The sequence below is a fragment of the Balearica regulorum genome, chromosome 1 (assembly GCF_011004875.1).
Source record: "Balearica regulorum gibbericeps isolate bBalReg1 chromosome 1, bBalReg1.pri, whole genome shotgun sequence".
Taxonomy (NCBI): domain Eukaryota; kingdom Metazoa; phylum Chordata; class Aves; order Gruiformes; family Gruidae; genus Balearica; species Balearica regulorum.
Genome location: NC_046184.1, coordinates 144,098,953 through 144,118,444, shown reverse-complemented (window position 1 = coordinate 144,118,444; position 19,492 = coordinate 144,098,953). Strand labels below are relative to the sequence as shown.

At 42.0% G+C, this 19,492-nt stretch overlaps 1 protein-coding gene across 2 annotated transcripts; it reads left to right on the top strand.

Annotated features, from left to right (window-relative positions):
- Positions 1-1,619: 1,619 nt before the first annotated feature.
- Positions 1,620-19,492, top strand: RP2 (RP2 activator of ARL3 GTPase). Of its 2 annotated transcripts, XM_075737229.1 has the most exons (5): positions 1,620-1,870; positions 10,190-10,855; positions 12,470-12,584; positions 13,762-13,847; positions 17,137-19,492. In XM_075737229.1, the coding sequence occupies exons 1-5, from the start codon at positions 1,706-1,708 to the stop codon at positions 17,218-17,220; spliced, it is 1,116 nt and encodes a 371-aa protein (XP_075593344.1). In that variant the 5' UTR covers positions 1,620-1,705; the 3' UTR covers positions 17,221-19,492. The 2 variants fall into 2 exon arrangements, with proteins under 2 accessions (XP_075593344.1, XP_075593352.1); XM_075737237.1 differs by lacking the exons at positions 13,762-13,847; positions 17,137-19,492 and adding an exon at positions 11,049-11,172.

Sequence of the window (19,492 nt, the reverse complement as noted above, 5' to 3'; positions counted from 1 at the left end):
GGCATGGCTGAGCCCTCAGTGACACCAGTGGTACCTCTGGGAAGACATGTTTAAGAAAAGGCAAGAATGCTGCATAGCAGTGAAAGAGAGAGGAGTAAGGAAAGAGAAACAACAGTGTGAACACCAAGGTGAGAGAAGAAAAAAGGGGATGGAGGTGCTACAAGCACTAAAGCAGGGATTTCCCTGCAGCCCATGAAGGGAACCATGCCGGAGCAGATATCCATGCTGTAGCCCATGGAGGACCCCATGACAGAGCAGGTACACATGTCCTGAAAGAACTGTGGCCCATGGAAAGCCCATGCCAGCGTAGCTCTTGTAGGACTGTAGCCCATGGAAAGACCCACACTGGAGCAAAGTGTGAGGGGCAAAGAGGAGCTGTTATGGACTGACTGCAGCCCCCATTCCCCAGCTCCTCCGTGCTGCCTGGGGAGGTAGAAAAGGTGGAAATGGACAGATGAAGTTGGCCCAGGGAAAGTGGTGGCGGTGGGGAGGAGTTTTCATTTTGTCTTTGTTTCTCACTATCCAACTCTATTTCTAATTTGCAAAAAACTAATTTAATTTTCCCCAAGTTGAGTCTGTTTTGCCCTTGACAGTAACTGGTAACTGGTCTCCCTGGCTTTATCTTGACCCACAAGCTTTTCCATGTTTTCTCCCCTGTCCCATTGAGGAGGGGCAGTGAGCCAGCAGCTGGGTGGGCAGATAGCAGCTGAGTAAGGTCAACCCACCACTGGGTAACAAAGCGTCAGAACCAATTCTGAAGTGTTCCTCTTCTACCCCCAGGAATCAAATCTGTACAATCTTGGGAGAAAATGTCTTTGAAAGGTTGGATAGTCTGATAAAAACTGTGAGATTTTTTTTTCTCTGGGGAAAAAAAAAACCCCCAAACAAACCACAACCCACGTAAAAAGCCAGACTATTTGCAAAGGAATGCACAAAGCAGTAGGACACCGTGAGTTCTCATGCTGCCACTTGCTGCTGGTGCTCTGAAATGCTTGTGAGAAGCCAAGGGAGCTGGGCCTTCTGGCGCAGTCCTCTCACAAGTGCGAGCGTGGCATCGATACCTGCGGTGTCACACATCCAGAGGGTAACGTCCTCGCCTACGACGCCGGTTGCATCGATAGAAAGTGGCTTGATACCGGATTAGTCGGCTTGTATTTACACGCCGCATCTGACGTTTTGCCTCTGACTTCCGCAGCTGAACCCGCCGCCTACGGCCTCCGGTGGGACGCGGGTTCGCACGGGCGGCAGCCGCTTCCCGCGTTAGGGTTGGTTCACAGTCACCGTGTCCTCCGACCCGCTGCGGAGGGGTCGCGCCCGGTGCCGGGGCGGCCCGAGGCCGGCTCCTGGGGGCGGGTGTGGGGACACCCTCACCGCGGGGGAGGCGATGGGCAGTCACTGAAACCCTACATTTTCCCTCTTTCCCCGGTCCCCTCAGCCCTGGCGTGCGCCCCGCCTCCGGCCGGGCCTCTGCCCCCTGTCACACAGGGCCCCGTCCCGCCCGTCGGCGGCAGGCGCCTCCCCGGGCCGCCCGGTGACGGTTGGAGCGGGACGGGGCGGGGGGAGGCGGGGGCAGTGTCGCGGTCGCCACGGGAGACGGGGGGAAACCGGAAGCGGGCGGGGCGGGGCAGCGAGGCGCTGCGCTGGCGCGCGGTCCCGTGCTCCTAGTCTCTCTCCACGGGCCGGCCGGCCGGGCGGCGGCGGCGCCATGGGCTGCTTCTTCTCCCGCCGCAGGAAGCCGGCGCAGGGTGGCCAGCAGCAGCAGCAGCAGCAGCAGCAGGCGGCGGCAGCAGCGACCGCCGGAGCCGGCCAAGACGCGGCGGCCGGCGAGGAGAAGGCGCCGCCGCAGTACAGCTGGGACCAGCGAGCCAAGGTACCGTCCCGGCCGTTGACCCCCCGTCCGCGGGCAGCGGGCTGGGCGAGGGTATCGGCTGTCTTGGTGGGCAGCGCCTCGCCCTCTGCCGCCCGGGCTTTGCGGGGCTGTAGCCGTGGCAGGGCCCGTGCGCCGGGCGGCGGCCGCTCGCCACGGGGCAGGCGCGGGGGGTGTGGTGGGGGGCTGCGCCCCGGCAGTGAGCTCGTCTCCCCCCGGTACCGCTGTTACAGCCCGCTCTGTGCAGTTACGTGCGTTTATTTAAAAAATGAAAACGTATTTAGCCTAAGGATTTTACCAGGCAGTCTCAAATTGTGCAAGCGGAGAGGGCGGCACGCTGGATCCTGTCAGGATCGGGCTGTACGGCGGCGGTGCCTGCTGCCGCCTCGCCGTGGGACAGCAGCACACCGCGCTTCCCGGCGGGGGGAGAGTTTCTGCCTGCCTGCCTGCCTGCCTGCCCACCGCCGGATTTCTGATACAGCTTGGAGTCCCCTGGGTGCGTGCTTCACCTGAGCAAACCGATGTAATGGTTTAGTGGGTTGCCGGATAGCCGTCTGTGCCTGTGTGAGCTCAAGTCCCTGCTGTAACAGCGCAGGCGTAAAACTTGCGTCTTGTGTCCTGACAATAATATTTATTCTTCCTGCTTGGCTGCTTGGGTTGTTGGATTATTTTTTGTTTAGGTTGTGGAGTTTTGGGTGGTGCTGGGTTTTTTTGTTTGTTTGTTTTGTTTTGGGGCTTTTTTTTTTGGAAAAGCTAGAGGAACTAGAACTAGCCTATCAGTCTCTGAAGTGACAGATAAAGAGAAACCAAAATCCTTCCCGTTTCTTGAAGGCAATCACGTAGTCTCAAGCAGGAAAGCACTTAAGTGCCAGATTAAATATATTTCTTCCCACCGTTGTTTCAAGTTTCACTTCCTAAATACATCATGACATCATAGCTCTGCTAGGTCTCCCCTCCTTTCCAGCAGCCTTTGGGTGGGGGAAGGAGAAAATGGGGCAGGCCATAAACTTAATTGATGTGGTTTTAACAAACAAAATCCCTAAACCTTTAGGCCATTATTTTACAAGTATAGAAAAGAAAATACGTGAACTTATTTGAATGCTTTGCTTGCTTGTTTTTTAAACTTGGCTAGGCGCTCTAGGGTGTCCCTTAAGTCTTCCAAGTAGACTAAGACAAGCTCAGGTGGAGATCAGCTAGATAGTGTGCTCGTGGCCCAGAGGAATCAGTTCCCTGGGGATAAAGATGGTTGATCTGCGTTGGGCTTGTTGCTTTGACTCCCTAGAGGATTATTTGCAGGGCAGAGAGAGGGGGAGGATGGCAGCCTGTTACTGGTATGGAGACTGTTCTTGCGGGGAGAGAGAGGGCTGTACCAAAACCGCATGTCAGAGTAGCAGAACAAATCTTAGCTCTGTGCAAAAATACATTACTAAATGAGCATTTGAAATCATATGATTTAATTTTAGAGCAAATTCATCAGCTAAAGCTCAACCGATATGAGACTTTTTCCCCCATCTGCTTATATGGCGCTAACTCCTAAAACTAACAGGAGGAAAGTCAGGACACAGAAACATTTGATTCAGAGAACACCCAGCCTTGTTGCTAAGGACATGACTCTTGTTAATGTGCGGGAATAAGGCTCAAGCTAACAGACAAGGCTATTACAGCACCAACAATCTATGTGGAGGAAAAAAAGCATGTAATGTATTGCGTGTACAACAACTTCCTCCTTTTCTATAAAAGACACTTAGAAACCAGAAGAATTGGTGAGTTTGGGCTGTGCTACTGAACTGTGGAAGCTGTCAAATTAGCTGCTTAATTTTGTACTGTACAGCTCAAGAACAGCTATTTAATGTTTAAGCCTATTTCTCCTGCTCTCTGTAGCCTTATCTTTCATTGGGCTTTTGGACTTTTGGGTGTGTGCTTAGTACATTAAACCAGGAAAGCAGTACTGCGACACCTGGTCTTAGGCAAAGGAATACCGAGCCCTTAGTGCACTAAACTTGTTGATCCCAGTTTGTATTAAGTGATACTAAGTCAGTGTTAATGTAGTAGCTTTAAGTATTGTCTCTGGTACATTATCCTGTTGTCTATTGCTTTCTAATTTCTGATGCATCACATACATTATACTTATTCATTTCACAATTTGTGTTTGTACACAAAGGTAGATTGAAATCAGTTGGAAAACTTGTGGCATCAAGACTCCTTGTTCATCAAGTGCCAGAAAACTTCAACTCTGTCAACAGATGTGCTAGTGGTCTTTTGATTTTAGTTTTCTGTTACTTTTAATAATGTATCAGCGCACCATTTGGGTAGGGGCTGTGTGTTTAGCTTTTCCTACTTGGTGATGCAGTTTTGGTTATATAGTGCAGTTCTGCAAGCAGGTTTGGCAATTGTCTATAGTTATTGTAAGCTGTCCTCTGTATGTTCTTACAGGTGGGTAAGCCTTGCTGCTCAGACACTCCTGGTGTCTTCCTGTAAGCTAATGCCGTACTGACACTCTCTCTGTAGGCAGAGAAATGTAGGCACGCTTGTGTGCATGCTTGTTTGGTTAGGGATGTGAAAAGGGGTGATTGCCAGCTTACAGCTGTGCTGGAAGAAGCTCTGAACCTGAGGAGTTCCTCCAGTGAAACTATTTCTTCTCTTTCTGAAGGACAGCATCGCTAGTGTAGTCTATTTTCATTGTGGTCTGGTGGCAAAAGATGATTGCTGTTGGTACTGTCTGCTAGCATAGACCCAGCCAAAGAGTAATATGACAGTATTCTAGTGACCATGTAACTCTCGTATACCAGTCCTGAAAATGGACCATGTGGTAGAAAACTCTAAATACAAAATATTATAAGATGCTGATAGCTTAATTGAAATTAAGGAAAGTATATGAATTTGAGGGGTCTTTTAATTAAGATTTCTGTGTGACCTTATTGAAGCGAGGACAGAAGTCTGTGTTTTTAAAGTGTGCAAAAATTAATCAAATTTAGATTGCATCGTAAGTCTGCTGGGATCTCTAATGCTTGCTGACCCCTGGGTTTGAAGAACTGTTTGAAGATTACTTATGGTGCAGTAGAAGAATCAAAGGATCGGCTTATCTTGAAAACTGAAGGGAAAAGGATGAGTATTCATTTTCTTGCTGCTCTGGGATTCTTAATTCAGGAGAATAAGTAGAGCACAGTTTATTACAGAGTCTGTTACTACTGCACCGCATCCTGGGGAGTTGTCATGTGTTGATGTCATTGGGCTGTCATGAATCCCCTTCTGACCAAGCATGGGAGAGGAACTTGGTGGTGCTCAGCCCTCCTCAACCTTCTTCAGTCAGAATGTAAGCCTGGAACGTAAGATTGTATTTCTGCTCCCAGTCTCCCTTTTCCTTTCTTACCTTACTGCCTTTGTGTCACTATTGTTGTTTACATGTGTGACCAGAGTGGTAACTACAGCAGTAGCTGAATACATATAGACAGGAACTGGAGTTTTCTATCTTGTGATGGCAGATATACCCACGTGCTGTGACCTTCTCAGCAGGAGAAGAAACACAGAAAGCTGCATCGTCTTTTTTGCTGTTGTCTCATGTTCGAAGAAGTAGGATTAGATTCATTATGATCGCAATGACATTTAAAGCTTAGAGGGGCTTTCCTTCCCAGATGATTTTTCCTTTTAAAAGGAACAAGTAAGGTTTTGGTTTATGTCAGTTGATTTGCAACTTAACTGCTTTAGTTGATAAAAAACATTCAGCTATCATTGCTATATTGGACTGTGATGGCTGTATTCAAACAGTTTTAAAAAAAACCTCAGAGGTATAACTTTCTACATAAATCATAGCTAGTCTTTTGTTAGTTAACTTACATTAGAGGATTCTGCTAGAATGGTCTGAGCTGACACGGACATCTTGAACTATTTAGATCTCGTTTAGGTAGCCACTTACAGTGATTTTATTTATATTACAAAATAAAATATACATTTATTTATTTTTCCTAACTAGACAGTGAAATATTTTTGTCCTTGAATCCAGTGCATCTGCCTTATGCTTCCCAGTGCACCAGAAGAACTACTGCTGTATTTCTCAAAACGTAGTCTTATCAACTGAGAAACAGCAGGTTAATATTAAACAATATTTCCAGTTAAGTCAGAGAGAGGCATGTAGTAGCTTCCTTTCTTCTTCCTCTTCTCCTATCTGCAGTATTTGGCAATGGTTTGTTGCTCAGAATGACCTTTTTATGCTGTTACTGGTACTCTGAAAGAGGAGGAGGATTACAGAGAATAGAATGAAATGTGCATTCATACAGTTATATTTAACGTCAAGGTGTGCAGGAGATGCTCCAAGATGAACAACTGTATGCTAGTGACTGGAACCAGCACTTGTTGTTTCTCTTTCCACCTTTTCTTGTTGCCTAAGAATCTAGAAATCTGCCAGAGGTGAGTAACTAACGTCTGTGGAGGATGTTGCAACTCCGTGCTTAAGGGCACCAAACCCGTGCGAGTATGAATATGCAGAAGTATCTAGGCCTGGGAATGCACTTTCCGTGCTTATTTCCTTTCTGTTAATTCCCCTACTGACACAAATAGCACGTAAAGCCTCTTAAGTTTGTGTGCCTACCCTATAGCTGCAGCTTTTAATGTCGCTGGGTCAGCTGCGAACTCTTGTATGTCATCATCTGTATATCAGTCCAACTGTATAGAAGAACCACCATCTGTTGTGATTTAAAGACATACGGGAAGATTTTTTGAGAATGATATTTAAAAGAGAAGACTTTAGTGTAAGTGGTTTGGAAAGACTTTACAAATTACTGTTTGCTCAGCAGGCTAGACCTAGGTAACCATAATCCATTAAGAACAGCAGTACCTTCTCACGTTTGTGGTAGCATATCATTGCTGACTAAAACTCCTTTCCTGATGCACCCAGTGAAAAAGTCTTGTTAAGGCATGAACTCATACCAGAAAGAGTTCAAGAAGCTGTTGGGATCCTTGCTGATTCCAGGCACAGTTACCACTAAAAACTGTGAGAGTCTAGGACTTCTAAGTCGTCTTCCAAATGGGAGCTGCCTACTCCTGGTGCCAGTAAACTGGATAACAGTGCCTGAAGAGATGTATGTCATCTGCAGCCTTCACATCTGGCCTCTGACCTTCTTGCAAGACAAGTGTTTGCAGGAAGGAAAGCTGCTTGCACTTGTTGCAAGAACAGAACTTCCTAGAGTTCAAACTTTTGTTTGTCTTTACTTCTCTCCTTTCTTTGTTCTTTAAAATCCCTGCTCCTTACAATTTGTCCTCCAGTCCTTTGTAACACACTTATCACCAATGTCATCGCTGATAACTGAAGATGAGGCTTCTGTACCTCTGTAGTGTAAGCAGGGATTACTTTTCCCTCATTATACCTGGTTATTTTTGGTCACTCTATGGAGTAATTCCTGAACCTGTGCATAGCACTTCTGATAGAAGGTTTCAACTCTTGAGCTGCACCCATATCTATTAATGCATGATTCATATCTATTCCAAAACCTCTTTAAATTCAGCTGAAAGCATTAAAAACTGCCTTTATAAATACTGTCGCCATTTGGACTTATACCAGCCTGGGGGAAAAAAGACATTTAAAATGTGTTAAGGGATGGAGAGTAAAGCATCTGTCTGGGTGAGATGGGTGGATTTGGACAAAGTTCTTTAAAGTTTGATCCAAATGCAAAGGATAAATAGATGAGTTGATTTTTGCTGACCTGCCACATGCTTAAGATTTTACAGCAAAAGTTTCACCAGAAGAACAGGCAGAGAAATCTACAATAGCCCTGGTTATGGTTGTAGGAGGCTGCAGATGTTACCTCCTTCTGTTGCTTTAACTTTTCCTAGCCCGCTTTTTTGCGATGTTGCCGAGAGAGCTTAAGAAGCAGTTAGTGCTGACTGTGAGGTGAAGGAAGGTGGACACAGCGATTTAATGTTAACCTATTGATAATAGCTGCAAACTTCAGAGCTGGTGAGCGTGAAACTCCGCAATGAGCATACTAACAGCTGTTGGATGCATCCTCAAAACCGTAGTTCTGCCTTCGTGCTCCATTTTCTGGTGTATTTCTTTTACCCAAAGGAAGTGAAACATTCAGATCTGCTACAGTCTCTTGGGTTACCCGCTCCTTGCAGGGGCAATAAGCCAGTGTGGAGAGAGTGTGTCAAATTGATTTCATTCAGTCCCCTCTGTCTGTACGGCAGTGTTAAACAATAAATACTCTTGATCTTTAAAAGGAAAACTGCAAAGCAAAGTTACAGGAAACGAGCAAACTCTCTAGCGTGGTGAACAAACTGAGAAGTAAGAGTTGTCAGGGCAGAACTGTTAATTCACACCAGGGAAATAAAATTGAGCTCCTGAATGTGGTAATAAGCTGACTTTTTTTTATCATTAAACTCAACTACTACTCTTTCTCAAGCGCTCTCATTTGAAACTGTCTGTAAGCTGTGGGTTAGGTAACTAACCTGTGGTTTTCACTTAGGCCTAAATAAAATTGCAAGGTGAAGTTGAAGTTTCACATATCTCTGTAAAGGCCGCCATGTGGGGTGAGCTAGTGCTGCTCCAGAGGCTTTTCAGAGCAGAGCAATTTAGAAGGACATGCTTAGGTACCAACTTGCAAAAAAAGCTGTAAGTTCCGGAAACTTTGAACTTCTCCTTCCTAAGAGAAGTAACTGTTCCTCTGTACCCTGTTTTGAAGGCAGTAAGCCTGTCTCCCAAGGTTACTAAAAAAAAAAAAAAAAAAATAAACCCAACAACATATATATGCATAAATTTTCTAGGAGATGCCTGGGAAGAATGTGTCCAAAAGCAATTTTGATACTTATATTCTCAAGTATGAGAGAATATGAGTATCTTATATATGGATCAAATATGTAACATTACATGAGACTTAAGGCCTTAGAGGGTTTGAATCCTAATTATACTGTGTGGCTGAGTCTCCATGCTGCGTCCTTTATCATTTGAGCCTCCCAATTTTATTTGTAACTCTTCTAATTAACTTTCCTGGGTGTGTACTAGTGGTACTAAATATCATTGAGGAGAGATTTCTAGGAAGCCATCTTCATTGTCTCAACTTGCATTTTATTTGAAAGATTCATCAGCTGCAAACCTCCTTTCCTGTCCGGAGCTCAGATGTGGTGTATATAAAGGAGTACATTTTATTGGTTGGTAGAGACTTTAGCTTCCCTTAGCTATTCTGGACCAAAGCTACATAGGCTGAGCTGGTTTAGTAAATGTCTGGCACTAGCCCATCCTGGTTTATGCCTTTTTCTGGTCTCTTTATCTCATGCAAATATTCGAACTGCTGAAGAGAAGGAGGAGTTTCTTACAAATTGGGCTATACAGAAACTGTTGTAATGCATTAACACTGATTTTGCAGCAAGCTTTAGGGCCCTCGGGCTGATAATCAAATAGCAGGTTTGTGTAATTGTCTTGTGTTAGACTACTTAAGGTACTTATATACTTCTAAGTGCTATTTTAATAAGCTCTCACAAGAGGGCAGAGTAGAATTTGCTCCGGGAAGCATAATTGTCTTGAGACTCATGTATGTCTAGAAATGACCCAACTCAGATTCCTTCAGTGTTACGACAGCACCAGCTGTATTATCCATGCTGTCCACCTGTATCACATACCATCCTGGGTGCTGCATGGCTCTTTTGTTGCTCATCCTCAGTGGAGAGTCCCAGGGAAAGCCACAGCCTGTCTCAAGTGTCCCTCCCTGGTAGGGGGATGCTGGAGCATGGAGGAGGAGAGGTCTGTTAAGCTGTTGTTAGTGCAAAAATCCTGTAGTTGTTAGCACAAGAAAATGCTGTGGCCCAGATAAGCAAGCTCTTTGTAGTTTGCAAACATAGTAAAGGAGATACTGCTTGAAAGCAGCAAGCTTTCCTTGCAACATGTTGAGGCATGGTAAAATATGACCAAGAAAGCTATTTAAAGATACACAGTATTTCCTTTTTAGCTTAATGAATCTTTAAGTATGTTGGCCAATTTATTAATTATGGTTATTACTATAATACCTGGGACCATCATCCTTGTTGAAACAGAGAAAACTAGCTCCTCCCACCCCCTTTCTTTATTAGAGGACAAACTAAATTAGGTTGTTTGGGTTTTTCCTGGAGCATCTCAGAAGTGTAGTTTCAATTCTTTGTTGTACTTCAAAACTGTGCATTCCAGTAGTTTAGCTAAAAGAGCTTCTTCTGATATTTCATCACTCTTTGAAGAGTTTTCTGGCAGATTATCCTGTACAATTCAGTGCTACCTCAATTAATGCAAGTCAATTGACATTTAGCATTATAATATTCTCTGTATGTGAAGATTTTCATGTTCTTTTTTTCTTCTTCCTTCAGATTGACCCCAAAGATTACACCTTTTCTGGACTTAAAGATGAAACTGTTGGTCGACTGCCTGGAAAAGTAGCAGGGCAACAATTTGTCATTCAGGACTGTGAGAACTGTAGTATCTACATATTTGACCATTCTGCTATGATCACTATTGATGACTGTGTAAACTGCCAAATCTTTTTAGGACCGATAAAAGGCAGTGTGTTCTTCCGTGGCTGCAAAGATTGTAAATGCATAGTGGCCTGCCAACAGTTTCGTACTCGGGACTGCAGAAAGCTGGAGGTATTCTTGTGCTGTGCCACCCAGCCCATTATCGAGTCCTCCACAGGTATGAAATTTGGATGTTTCCAGTACTATTATCCTGAGCTTGCCTTACAATTTAAAGATGCTGGACTGAGTATCTTCAATAACACATGGAGCAACATCCATGACTTTACCCCTGTGTCAGGAGAAAATAACTGGGGCCTTTTGCCTGAGAATGCTGTAGTCCAAGATTATGTTCCTCTGCCCAGCTCTGAGGAGCTGAAAGCTGTCAGAATTTCTACAGATGCTATGAGAAGCATAATACCAATAACTCGAGGGCAGAGACAGAAAAGCAGTGACGAATCGTGTTTGGCTGTGTTTTTTGCTGGTGACTACACAACTGCAAATGCCAGGAAGTTAATTGATGAGGTAAGTGACCTTTGTCTGTGTTCAGCTTTTTGAATTTCTAGTTGAACTTTCCTCTGGATAGCCTCTGGTGCTCCCTGCAGGGAGAACGCAGAGGCTCTGCTTGTCTAATAACCATACTGATCAACTGCACTGTTTAAAACCTTGAAACAAGGTAAGACACTGGAGCTCATCTGATCAGAAAGTTGTTTTACAGCTGACATCCTGTGACTGGCACATCTGTCCTCTAATAGTTCCAGTGTATTTTTCCATCACGACATGCCAAAGCTACGTTCTGAAGAAAATGCGTAGTTGATTTGATGAACTTGGCCAAATGTAGAGTAAGTGATTGGCAATGCTTGTGAAAGGGATATAGCCAATTAACTTATTAGCTTATTGCACCAGAAATCACAGCTAACAAAACAGTCTGTCTTGAAAATTTTTTCAGTACTAACAAAGACTTTAAAAAAATAACATGTTAAATTGTAGCCCCCCTTGCCACCCAGTATTGGAATTTTTTTTCTGGAAGAGGCAGTGAGTGTTTGTCACAGCTGGTCAGCTGTCTTGGATCACTTAAATAGCTGGTGCAGTCTTTTTTTTTTTTTTCTTTTTCTGTGTTTTTTTTTTTTTTTTCCTTGTGAGGCAACAGCTCCTAAGCTTGGCTGAGTTTGGGCTTTCCTGAGGCTAAAATCTGGGAGTGGCTGGCTGCTTTTAGCACCCTGGAGTGCCAGGGATGACAGAGCAGAGCCAGTAACCATGAGCTGCAGCTTCTGAGAGCGCTATCTGCAAAAGCAGTTGTATGATCAACAAAACAGCCATGGAGCTCCTTCCCTTGGGTTTTTAACTGTAAAGAAAGCAAGCTGTAGGGTGTTCCCATGCCCCCCTCCCCCACTGCCCAGTTGAATTTTTATGGAACTGAGTTACAGCTACTTGAGTGAAGCAAGATAATGATACTTATGGGTTGTTTTGTTCTGCAGAAGGAATAGCTACAGTAAAGAGGATAATAGATGTGTTCTCTTGTGTTAGTAGCTCTTTAGAACTTAGAGTTAAGAAGATGCTGAAAGACTAGTAAGTAAGATTCTGTGGAAATCTTACTGCTCTGTAGATTAATGGATGCTTTGGAAGTACAAATATAGTTGCTCCTTCTCCACATGCTTTTAGTTTTGTATTAGATTTGAAGTTAAAAGCTGTGTGTGTTCAGAAGTATGTAACTTTTTTTTTTTCTAAAATGGAAAACTTCAGCAGTGGATAGATAAGAGTTTGAGCTAATGCTTGACTGAACTATTGCAGACTAATGAGAACTAACTGCTTGACTCCAGATGCTGAATGCTTTTAACTCCCATTAGTTGCAGCTTGTGAGGGGAAAAAAACACAACCCTGGGCCATAATATAAAACAAAAACATTCACATTTACTTCTCTAGGTGCACTAGGGAGAGGAGAAAATCTGGATGAATGGAATGAAAATAAACAGAAATGTAGAAAAAGCAAATGGTCTTTGAAAAGAGCAAAATGTGTCCCTTTGCTCTGTGGCTTAATGTGTATGGGGAAAATGGGTCTATTACATTATAATCTGGATACTCGAACTGAACTCTCTGCCTTAGAAGCATTTTTAACATGAATTCTTTCTCTGTTAACAGATGACTGGCAAAGGCTTTCAGCTGGTACAGACTAAAGAAGTCTCAATGAAGGCAGAGGATGGTCACAGAGTTTTCCAGCAGTGTGCAGCAGAATTCATTCCACTGCTTGAAAAAGGTGAGTTTGTGGTGTTTTCTTTCTCCTCTTAGTAGAGAAGTCTAGCTGTCACTGGAGTTCTGGAGAAGAAAAAGAAATGAAGGAGAAATCTGTGTTTCAAGGGCATAGTGTAAAGCCAGTTGAGATGAGTTTTGGAAGCCTCAATCAGGCCCTAAACCAACCAACACTCTTGAAGGCATCAGAAATGAGCTATTCCACATGTATTTTGTGGCTCTGCCCCCCCTCTAGTGGTCCAATCGCATAGCTCGGGAGCAGTGGCACATGGAGATCTGTCTGGGGTGGTAGGAAGAAGCTCGCTCCTGTTTTTAAACTATTTCTATCTTACCATCACTGCTGCTCAACCACCTAGATGTTCAGTGTTTCTGTATATGTATTTAAGCAAATCGGCATAGATGTGTATAAACCAGGCAAGCGTTAAATTCCTGTTTATAACTGGTGTACTTGTCAGAGTGTTTCAAAAGCTTTTTTTATTGATCTGACTGTAATTGTTTTTTGTCTCTTCTGCAGAAGTACTGACATCTTGCCATCTGTTATATGCTAAAGCTCAATACACGCTCCCAAACTTAGTAGCAACATGCAGGTTTTTTCATAGTAACGTAAGAGGTCTGTGATGCTCATTGCAAGAATAGGACAAAAGTTATTGTACTTCTCAGATGACTGTCTAGTTTAAGGGCTGTTTTGCACCCACGTGGGAAGAAATAACATGTTCAGAACGAAACCAGAGAAAGGGGATCTGCAAATAGTGGGTGAGAACAAGTCTAAAAATCAGGCAGTTTGCTATCTTGGGACTGAGGCAAAAATGCCTGAATGACTCAGTCCTACTCCAGATGTCTGTGAAATGGCTCACTATTTGAGCAGTGTAGTCTGACTCACTTCCATGATACCCTGCGCTCCTTAGCATTTTTGTGCCATTGCTGCCTTTCAAGAAGTAAAACTGGAATCCTGCCAGAGTCTCTGCAAAAATGAGCATGGAGTTGCAGATATTTTCTTCTCAGATAACACTGTGCTTTGAAGCTATGGTTAAGTGTTTTTAATGCTTTATCCTGCATTATGGCTGCTCAAGCAAAAAACATAAAATGCTTCTTGCAAGCTTCACAATTCCCGATGGGCAGAGAAATCTACTGTTTCAATGCCAAGCTTAAAAGTTGTATTGATTCTAGATGAAACTATCTTCTAGGTCCAGTGGTTGCTTTGGAGTTCAACGGAGATGGTGCAGTGGAAGGATGTCGAAGCACTGTAAACGATGTTTTTAGTGGGACCAAGGTGAGCTGGCGTATTGCTTTATTGGCAGAAAATGTTACACAATGTCTAGGATAATTCATGGTCAAGTTGTGGTGTTGATGTACTGAACGATCTTTTTTAGGTTTCTGAATAGTAAAATCTGAATATCTTTTTTTTTTTTTTTTTTTTGTACTCAAAACTCAAGGTGCTTGTTGGAGCAAAGAGAAATTGCCCTAGGAGAAGGAGTAGTAAATTCCCATATCTATTGACGAATAGAAGATTTCCCCTTAAAACTGTTATTCCACATAGTAGTGAAAACAAGTTCTATAAAAACAGTAGGGAAAGCTCTGCTCCAAGTCTTACACTGAAGTCTGCTTTGTGATGTCCTAGTCTATTAGACCCTGACAAGGTGATATGATGGGATTTCAATTTTTTCAAGGTTTACTTTTGCTGTGTAGGATATTGCAGAACGCCTTCTTTGAAAAGCATTTTTCTTTTTTCTTCTGTCAGCTTGTTTTACCGTAGCTTCTTTACACCACACCTCCTCTTTGCTTGCTCTCCCCATCTCTCTGAACGGCAGAGGTTTTGAGAAAGTTTCTGGAAACAATTAGAGCACTCCTGATAGCGAGAGAGTGACAAACTTTTTGCTTTCAAGCAGCTGTTCAAAGACGACTAGAATGTCTTTGAGACATAGTGTTCATACGGCTCCTTGCTGTCTTTCAGTTCCTTTTGGAAGACTTACTCAGAACTAGACTGTCCAGTTTCTGGAAAACAGTCATCTTGTAATCCCTCACCTCACATGTACCTAATGTTTGTTTTTTTCGTGTTTGCTGTTGCTCTCACAAAATCCTGATGTGTAGCTGGCCTTCATTTGGCTGTATGAGTCTAAAGAATACCAGAACTACAGTCTGGGCAGTGTTGTGATATTACTGATTTCTTCTTGTGATCCAAAAGTCATCACTGCAAATTTTACCATAAACGTGGCCTCTTTAAACAAGAGCTTACAGTGACTTTACTTTAGTGTGGTTAGCACGCTTGGGTTTTTTTCCATACAAAACAAAGCTGATACTGGGTAGGTAATTCACAGATTCTTCTAGATCTTTTTCTGTGTTCAAAGACTGAAGTGATATTAATTAGTAGGACAAATAAAATTTTATATTTTCCTCACTAAAGTGATGGGTGTCTTTTATTATAAGACTATGAACGCCCTGATCTGAGATGCATCCAGAAACCTCAGACTGTGCACTTCACCCTGTGAAGTAAGGATTGTTCTTGAAGGTCACCTGTAGTGTTTGGGTTCAGTTCCAAATGTGAAATTCCTTACTGCACCTGGATTTAAAACTTCTGTTTACAGGCTGGTTGCACAGTAAAATCTACCTCACTTATTAAATACTTGCTGCACTGAATTAAGCAGCAGAACTTTGGGCTTCCTGAGAAGTATATATCTTTATTTTGGAACAATGGAACTCCAAAACTTCTGATGAACACTGGGTTTGTGCATGGATCCCTAGATAATTGAATTCCATGAGTATACATTTTTTTTTATTTTATTTTTTTTTTTTTTTTTAGAAAATGTATTTCTTTCTTGGAACATAATTTAGAAGTAATTTAGGGAGTAACAAACATCAGACTTATTACTACTAGAAGGTTCAGGAATGCTCTATAAAATGGTTTCACCTCATTGTTGGCTGCCCTTATCGTGTTTGAGAGTTGTTATAGTGCTCAGAAAGAATTTTAGGTATCCTTGATCAAGAAACAATGACAAAACCTTTTAAGAAGACATGTATCCTGTAAGACTTTGCAGGAGATTAGTCTGCTTTTAAGCAGGTGGCTACATTTGCATTTGAAAACCACAGTTAAAATGATTAAATTAATCCATTAATAACCTTAATTTCACCAGGTTTTTGTTTCTGAAATAAATCTGACAAACAACTCTTCTACCCTTATTAGAGTATCTAAAGTTCTTCAGCAGTAGAGCCTCTAGAGTTTTTTGAGCTGTTTGGTAGAAAAAACATGTTACAGGGAGAGCTCTATGCTATGCCCTTAAGCTTACTTCCTGTTTGTGTGGACTAGATACATCTGCTACTCTTTACCTCTGACATGCTTTCTGGTGTGACCTTCTGCACTTTTTTTTGGTGTGCTTTCTAGCACTGTTCCTCTGTCTCATCACTAATTCATAAAATACTCTGAAAAATGTAAATTGTAATATCCTGGTAGGGAAGGATGCTGAAAGAAAGTATTCAACTATTGTGACCATGGTACAAATTGCTGTTGCACCAAACAACTGCCATATAATCAGTAGATGTTTTCAAGTCCCTTCAAACAGAAGTCTACCATGCATCCAAGCAATAGTCTAGGAAACTACTTGCTTTGTAATGATACAATTTATTTTTTTTAAAATCGGAAATTTACTGGACAGCATTATATTAATCTTAAACCAATTCAGGGAACTGTCATAGTTTATATTGATGTAGTATTCTGAGCTGAAGCAGAGAAGTGGCGACTGTAGGACGATAGTCATCTGGAATAACCCATTCCTACAGTCCCAGTGCACTTCAGAACACCTCAGTTGACTGTGCCGACAGTGATGTGCTGAGACAGCAATGATTTCCTCTTGAGATACAGAAACTATAAGATAGTAACAACTCTAAGGTTTTGATTGAGGCTATCACTTGGATGTTGAGATTGATGAACAGCCACAACACTGTCTGTTACACTGAACTATTTGGGCATTGCCTAGGGCATTTTTAGTTGCTTTGCTGAAAGCTTTCAAAGATGACTGTCTTAGAGCTTGGACTTTCACATGCATTAATCAATTTTGCAAAATGCAAGTGTAATTGAAGTTATTTTAAAAAAAAAATCATCTGATGACAAAGCAACTAAGTTTTTTGAGGGGAATATAGTGCAAGGGAGTCTTTCTTACAAACTCTGCCTCTCTGTTAAAGGAAAGCTTAATAGTAGTCTAAGGTTTTTGTGTGTTTCTTCCTCCCCCTGCTCCTGGACAGAGTTTGACTTTACCAAGCAAAATACATCTAAATGGACACTAGCTTAATTTGTGACCCCTAAATAATTGAGCCCAAATCTTTTAATTCTCATCAGTGGAAGGATAGGATTACTGCAGCTAGCATGTCTGCTAGGAACAGGTGACAGTAACAAAGGGTGCGTCAGGGCTGAGAGAATTCTAGGAGTATTCTGTCACACAGTGGAAACTAACAGTTGTGCCTCTCATGAAATGCAAAAATAAAAATAACCGTTACTGCCTCCAAATGAGCAAAGACTACTTGAACGTCTTTATTAGTGATGCATAACTATTTCCTTGTTTAATAAACAGGTCTTTGTATCAGAGAGCAAGGCATCAGCGTCTCAAGATGTAGACAATTTCTACAACTTTGCTGACATGCAGATGGGAATGTGAAGTTTAACATGAAGGTGTTCGCATACGGTTTGTCTTGGCACTTGGATGTCACTTGGCTTGAATATTGCAGTAGTATCTGAGAAGTTTTGTCATTTGATTTTTGTATTTCTCATATATCCCTTTTATAAAGCTATTGGTTTTAATACCATATTACCTGAACTGGAGTAAATGGCATAGCTCCCCACATGTGTTGTGTTTATATTTCAACTCCAGAAACAATGCAGGTTTTCTACTAACTTTTTACAGTAATTTCTCAACTTCTATTGACACTTGAATATTTCTTGTCAACATCTAATGGTAATATATATTTGAAAAGTGCAATGCTGATCCAAATTTGATGCAGTAGTAATTGTTACCTTTAACTCAGACACATTGTTTAGAAAGTGCATTTATATGAAACTTACTGTTCAAGACTTTCCCACATGCAAATTTGTCTTCATTGGGGGCCAGGGAGGAAGCTGTAGTTGTTGACTTTCTCTGAAAGCCTCGTCTGAAATGAATTCTCCTCATAGCATGCTTTCAGAAGCAGTGCGTGACTTGTAAAATGTACATCTGGCTTATTCTGCTTCAGCATCTTTTTTGACTAAAGCTGTTTGCAGCAGCACTTATGCTGAGAGTTGTCATAACAGCATTCTGGTAAGCGAGCACTTGCCAGGCTCCTCTGCTTTGAGGTGAATTCTGAGCATGAGTGCTCTGCCGAAGATGCTCTAAGGTCCATGTAGCATCTCTGGTGATACAGCTACCCCTGGTATTCCCAAGTCGTGTATGGGATATACATGAGGTTCCCTTGGACTCGGAGCAATAAGTCTCTGGCACCATTGTTGTTTGCTAGAAGGGACACACAGCAACCAGGAGTCAGAGAAGGGCTCTGATGGCATTAAAAAAGCTTTTCCTTGCTAGACCCCAGGAGAAGGGTTTTACACTCAGTAGTACTGAAAATTTGGCTGTAAAGCACTACACACTGCTGTAGGGTTTATTTTGGATTAATTCTAAAAACAGACTGAAGAAGTGCTACTAGCATTTTGGGAGATGCATTTGAATAGTGATCAGTAAGGATGCTTATTGCTATATAGTGCATATTAGAATGCAAATCTATACGGATATTAAATACATGATTGATTTATTTTTGCATATTATATCCTTACTGATTTTTCTAGGTGAACTTAAAGTTTATCTCCAGGTTTACACGCCCTCTGTAATAGTTGAACAGATTGTGTGTGCAGACGTACAAAACCAAATTACTTAATTAAAACTGTGGCTTGTGAATTTAGGTAGCCTTTACAATCCACTGAACGCACTGGGGCTGTGTTGAGGTGCTAAAGCAATAATTTCCTCATTATGTTAATCTGTCAAAAGGTCAGATCTTGTGCATCTTAACTGAAAATGAGTCTCAATTCATTGGTTTCACAGCTCTGGAGCTCCAAAAGTGGGTGGCTAAAAACACATCTCTGATTTTTTTTCAGAATCAGCACATGAAATAATCTGTTCTCCTGAAATTCATAATTCTGTCATGCCTGAAAGATGTTCTGAGCTCTCACTTTGTTGGTACTAGGCAAATGCTTGCCCTCAGTTTCAACTATGTTTTAAGAATACATCCTTAGGACCTCCTATTAAAGTTATGCAGATTAAACAGGGAAGAATATCTCCTGAAGTCACTAAACCATTGGTATACTGAAGATAAGAAAAATGTCACCTCTGTGAAATGGTGGGATTTTTTAGAACTGTCATTGTGTAATTTACCTAATCAGTGCATATATTGGACTATCTTGGTCTCTAAACTTTTACATATAATATTTCCAAACTTATACGCTGACAGATGATTATACATATGTTTATAGTTTTGGGGTTTTTTGTATCATCAATCTGCTCTAGAAACAAAGTGCTAAATTGATTTTTGTGACTACTTTTGCTGGAGGACAGGATGGTTAGTTGAAAACTAATCTAGGCTTGAAACAGGGGAAAAACTTTTCTACATGTTAGGAAAAAGCAGAGTGTTGCTTTTTTTTTATTTCCCATTGATAGCCTGTTTACCAACATAAAGAGGTTTTAATAAAGAAACCTAAATAATGAAGGAGTTTCACAATCCAGTTATTTATCTTTTGAATTCAATTTCTTGCTAGTGTTAAGAACACTTCTAGCCTAAGCATCAGGTATTGTATGCGTTACAGAATGGTACGTGCTTCGTGTAGTCTTTGTATGTTTGTTATATAGCTTTTTATGTAACTTGTATTGCACTGTGAATGTGATTCATAATAAATATTGAAAATCTAAA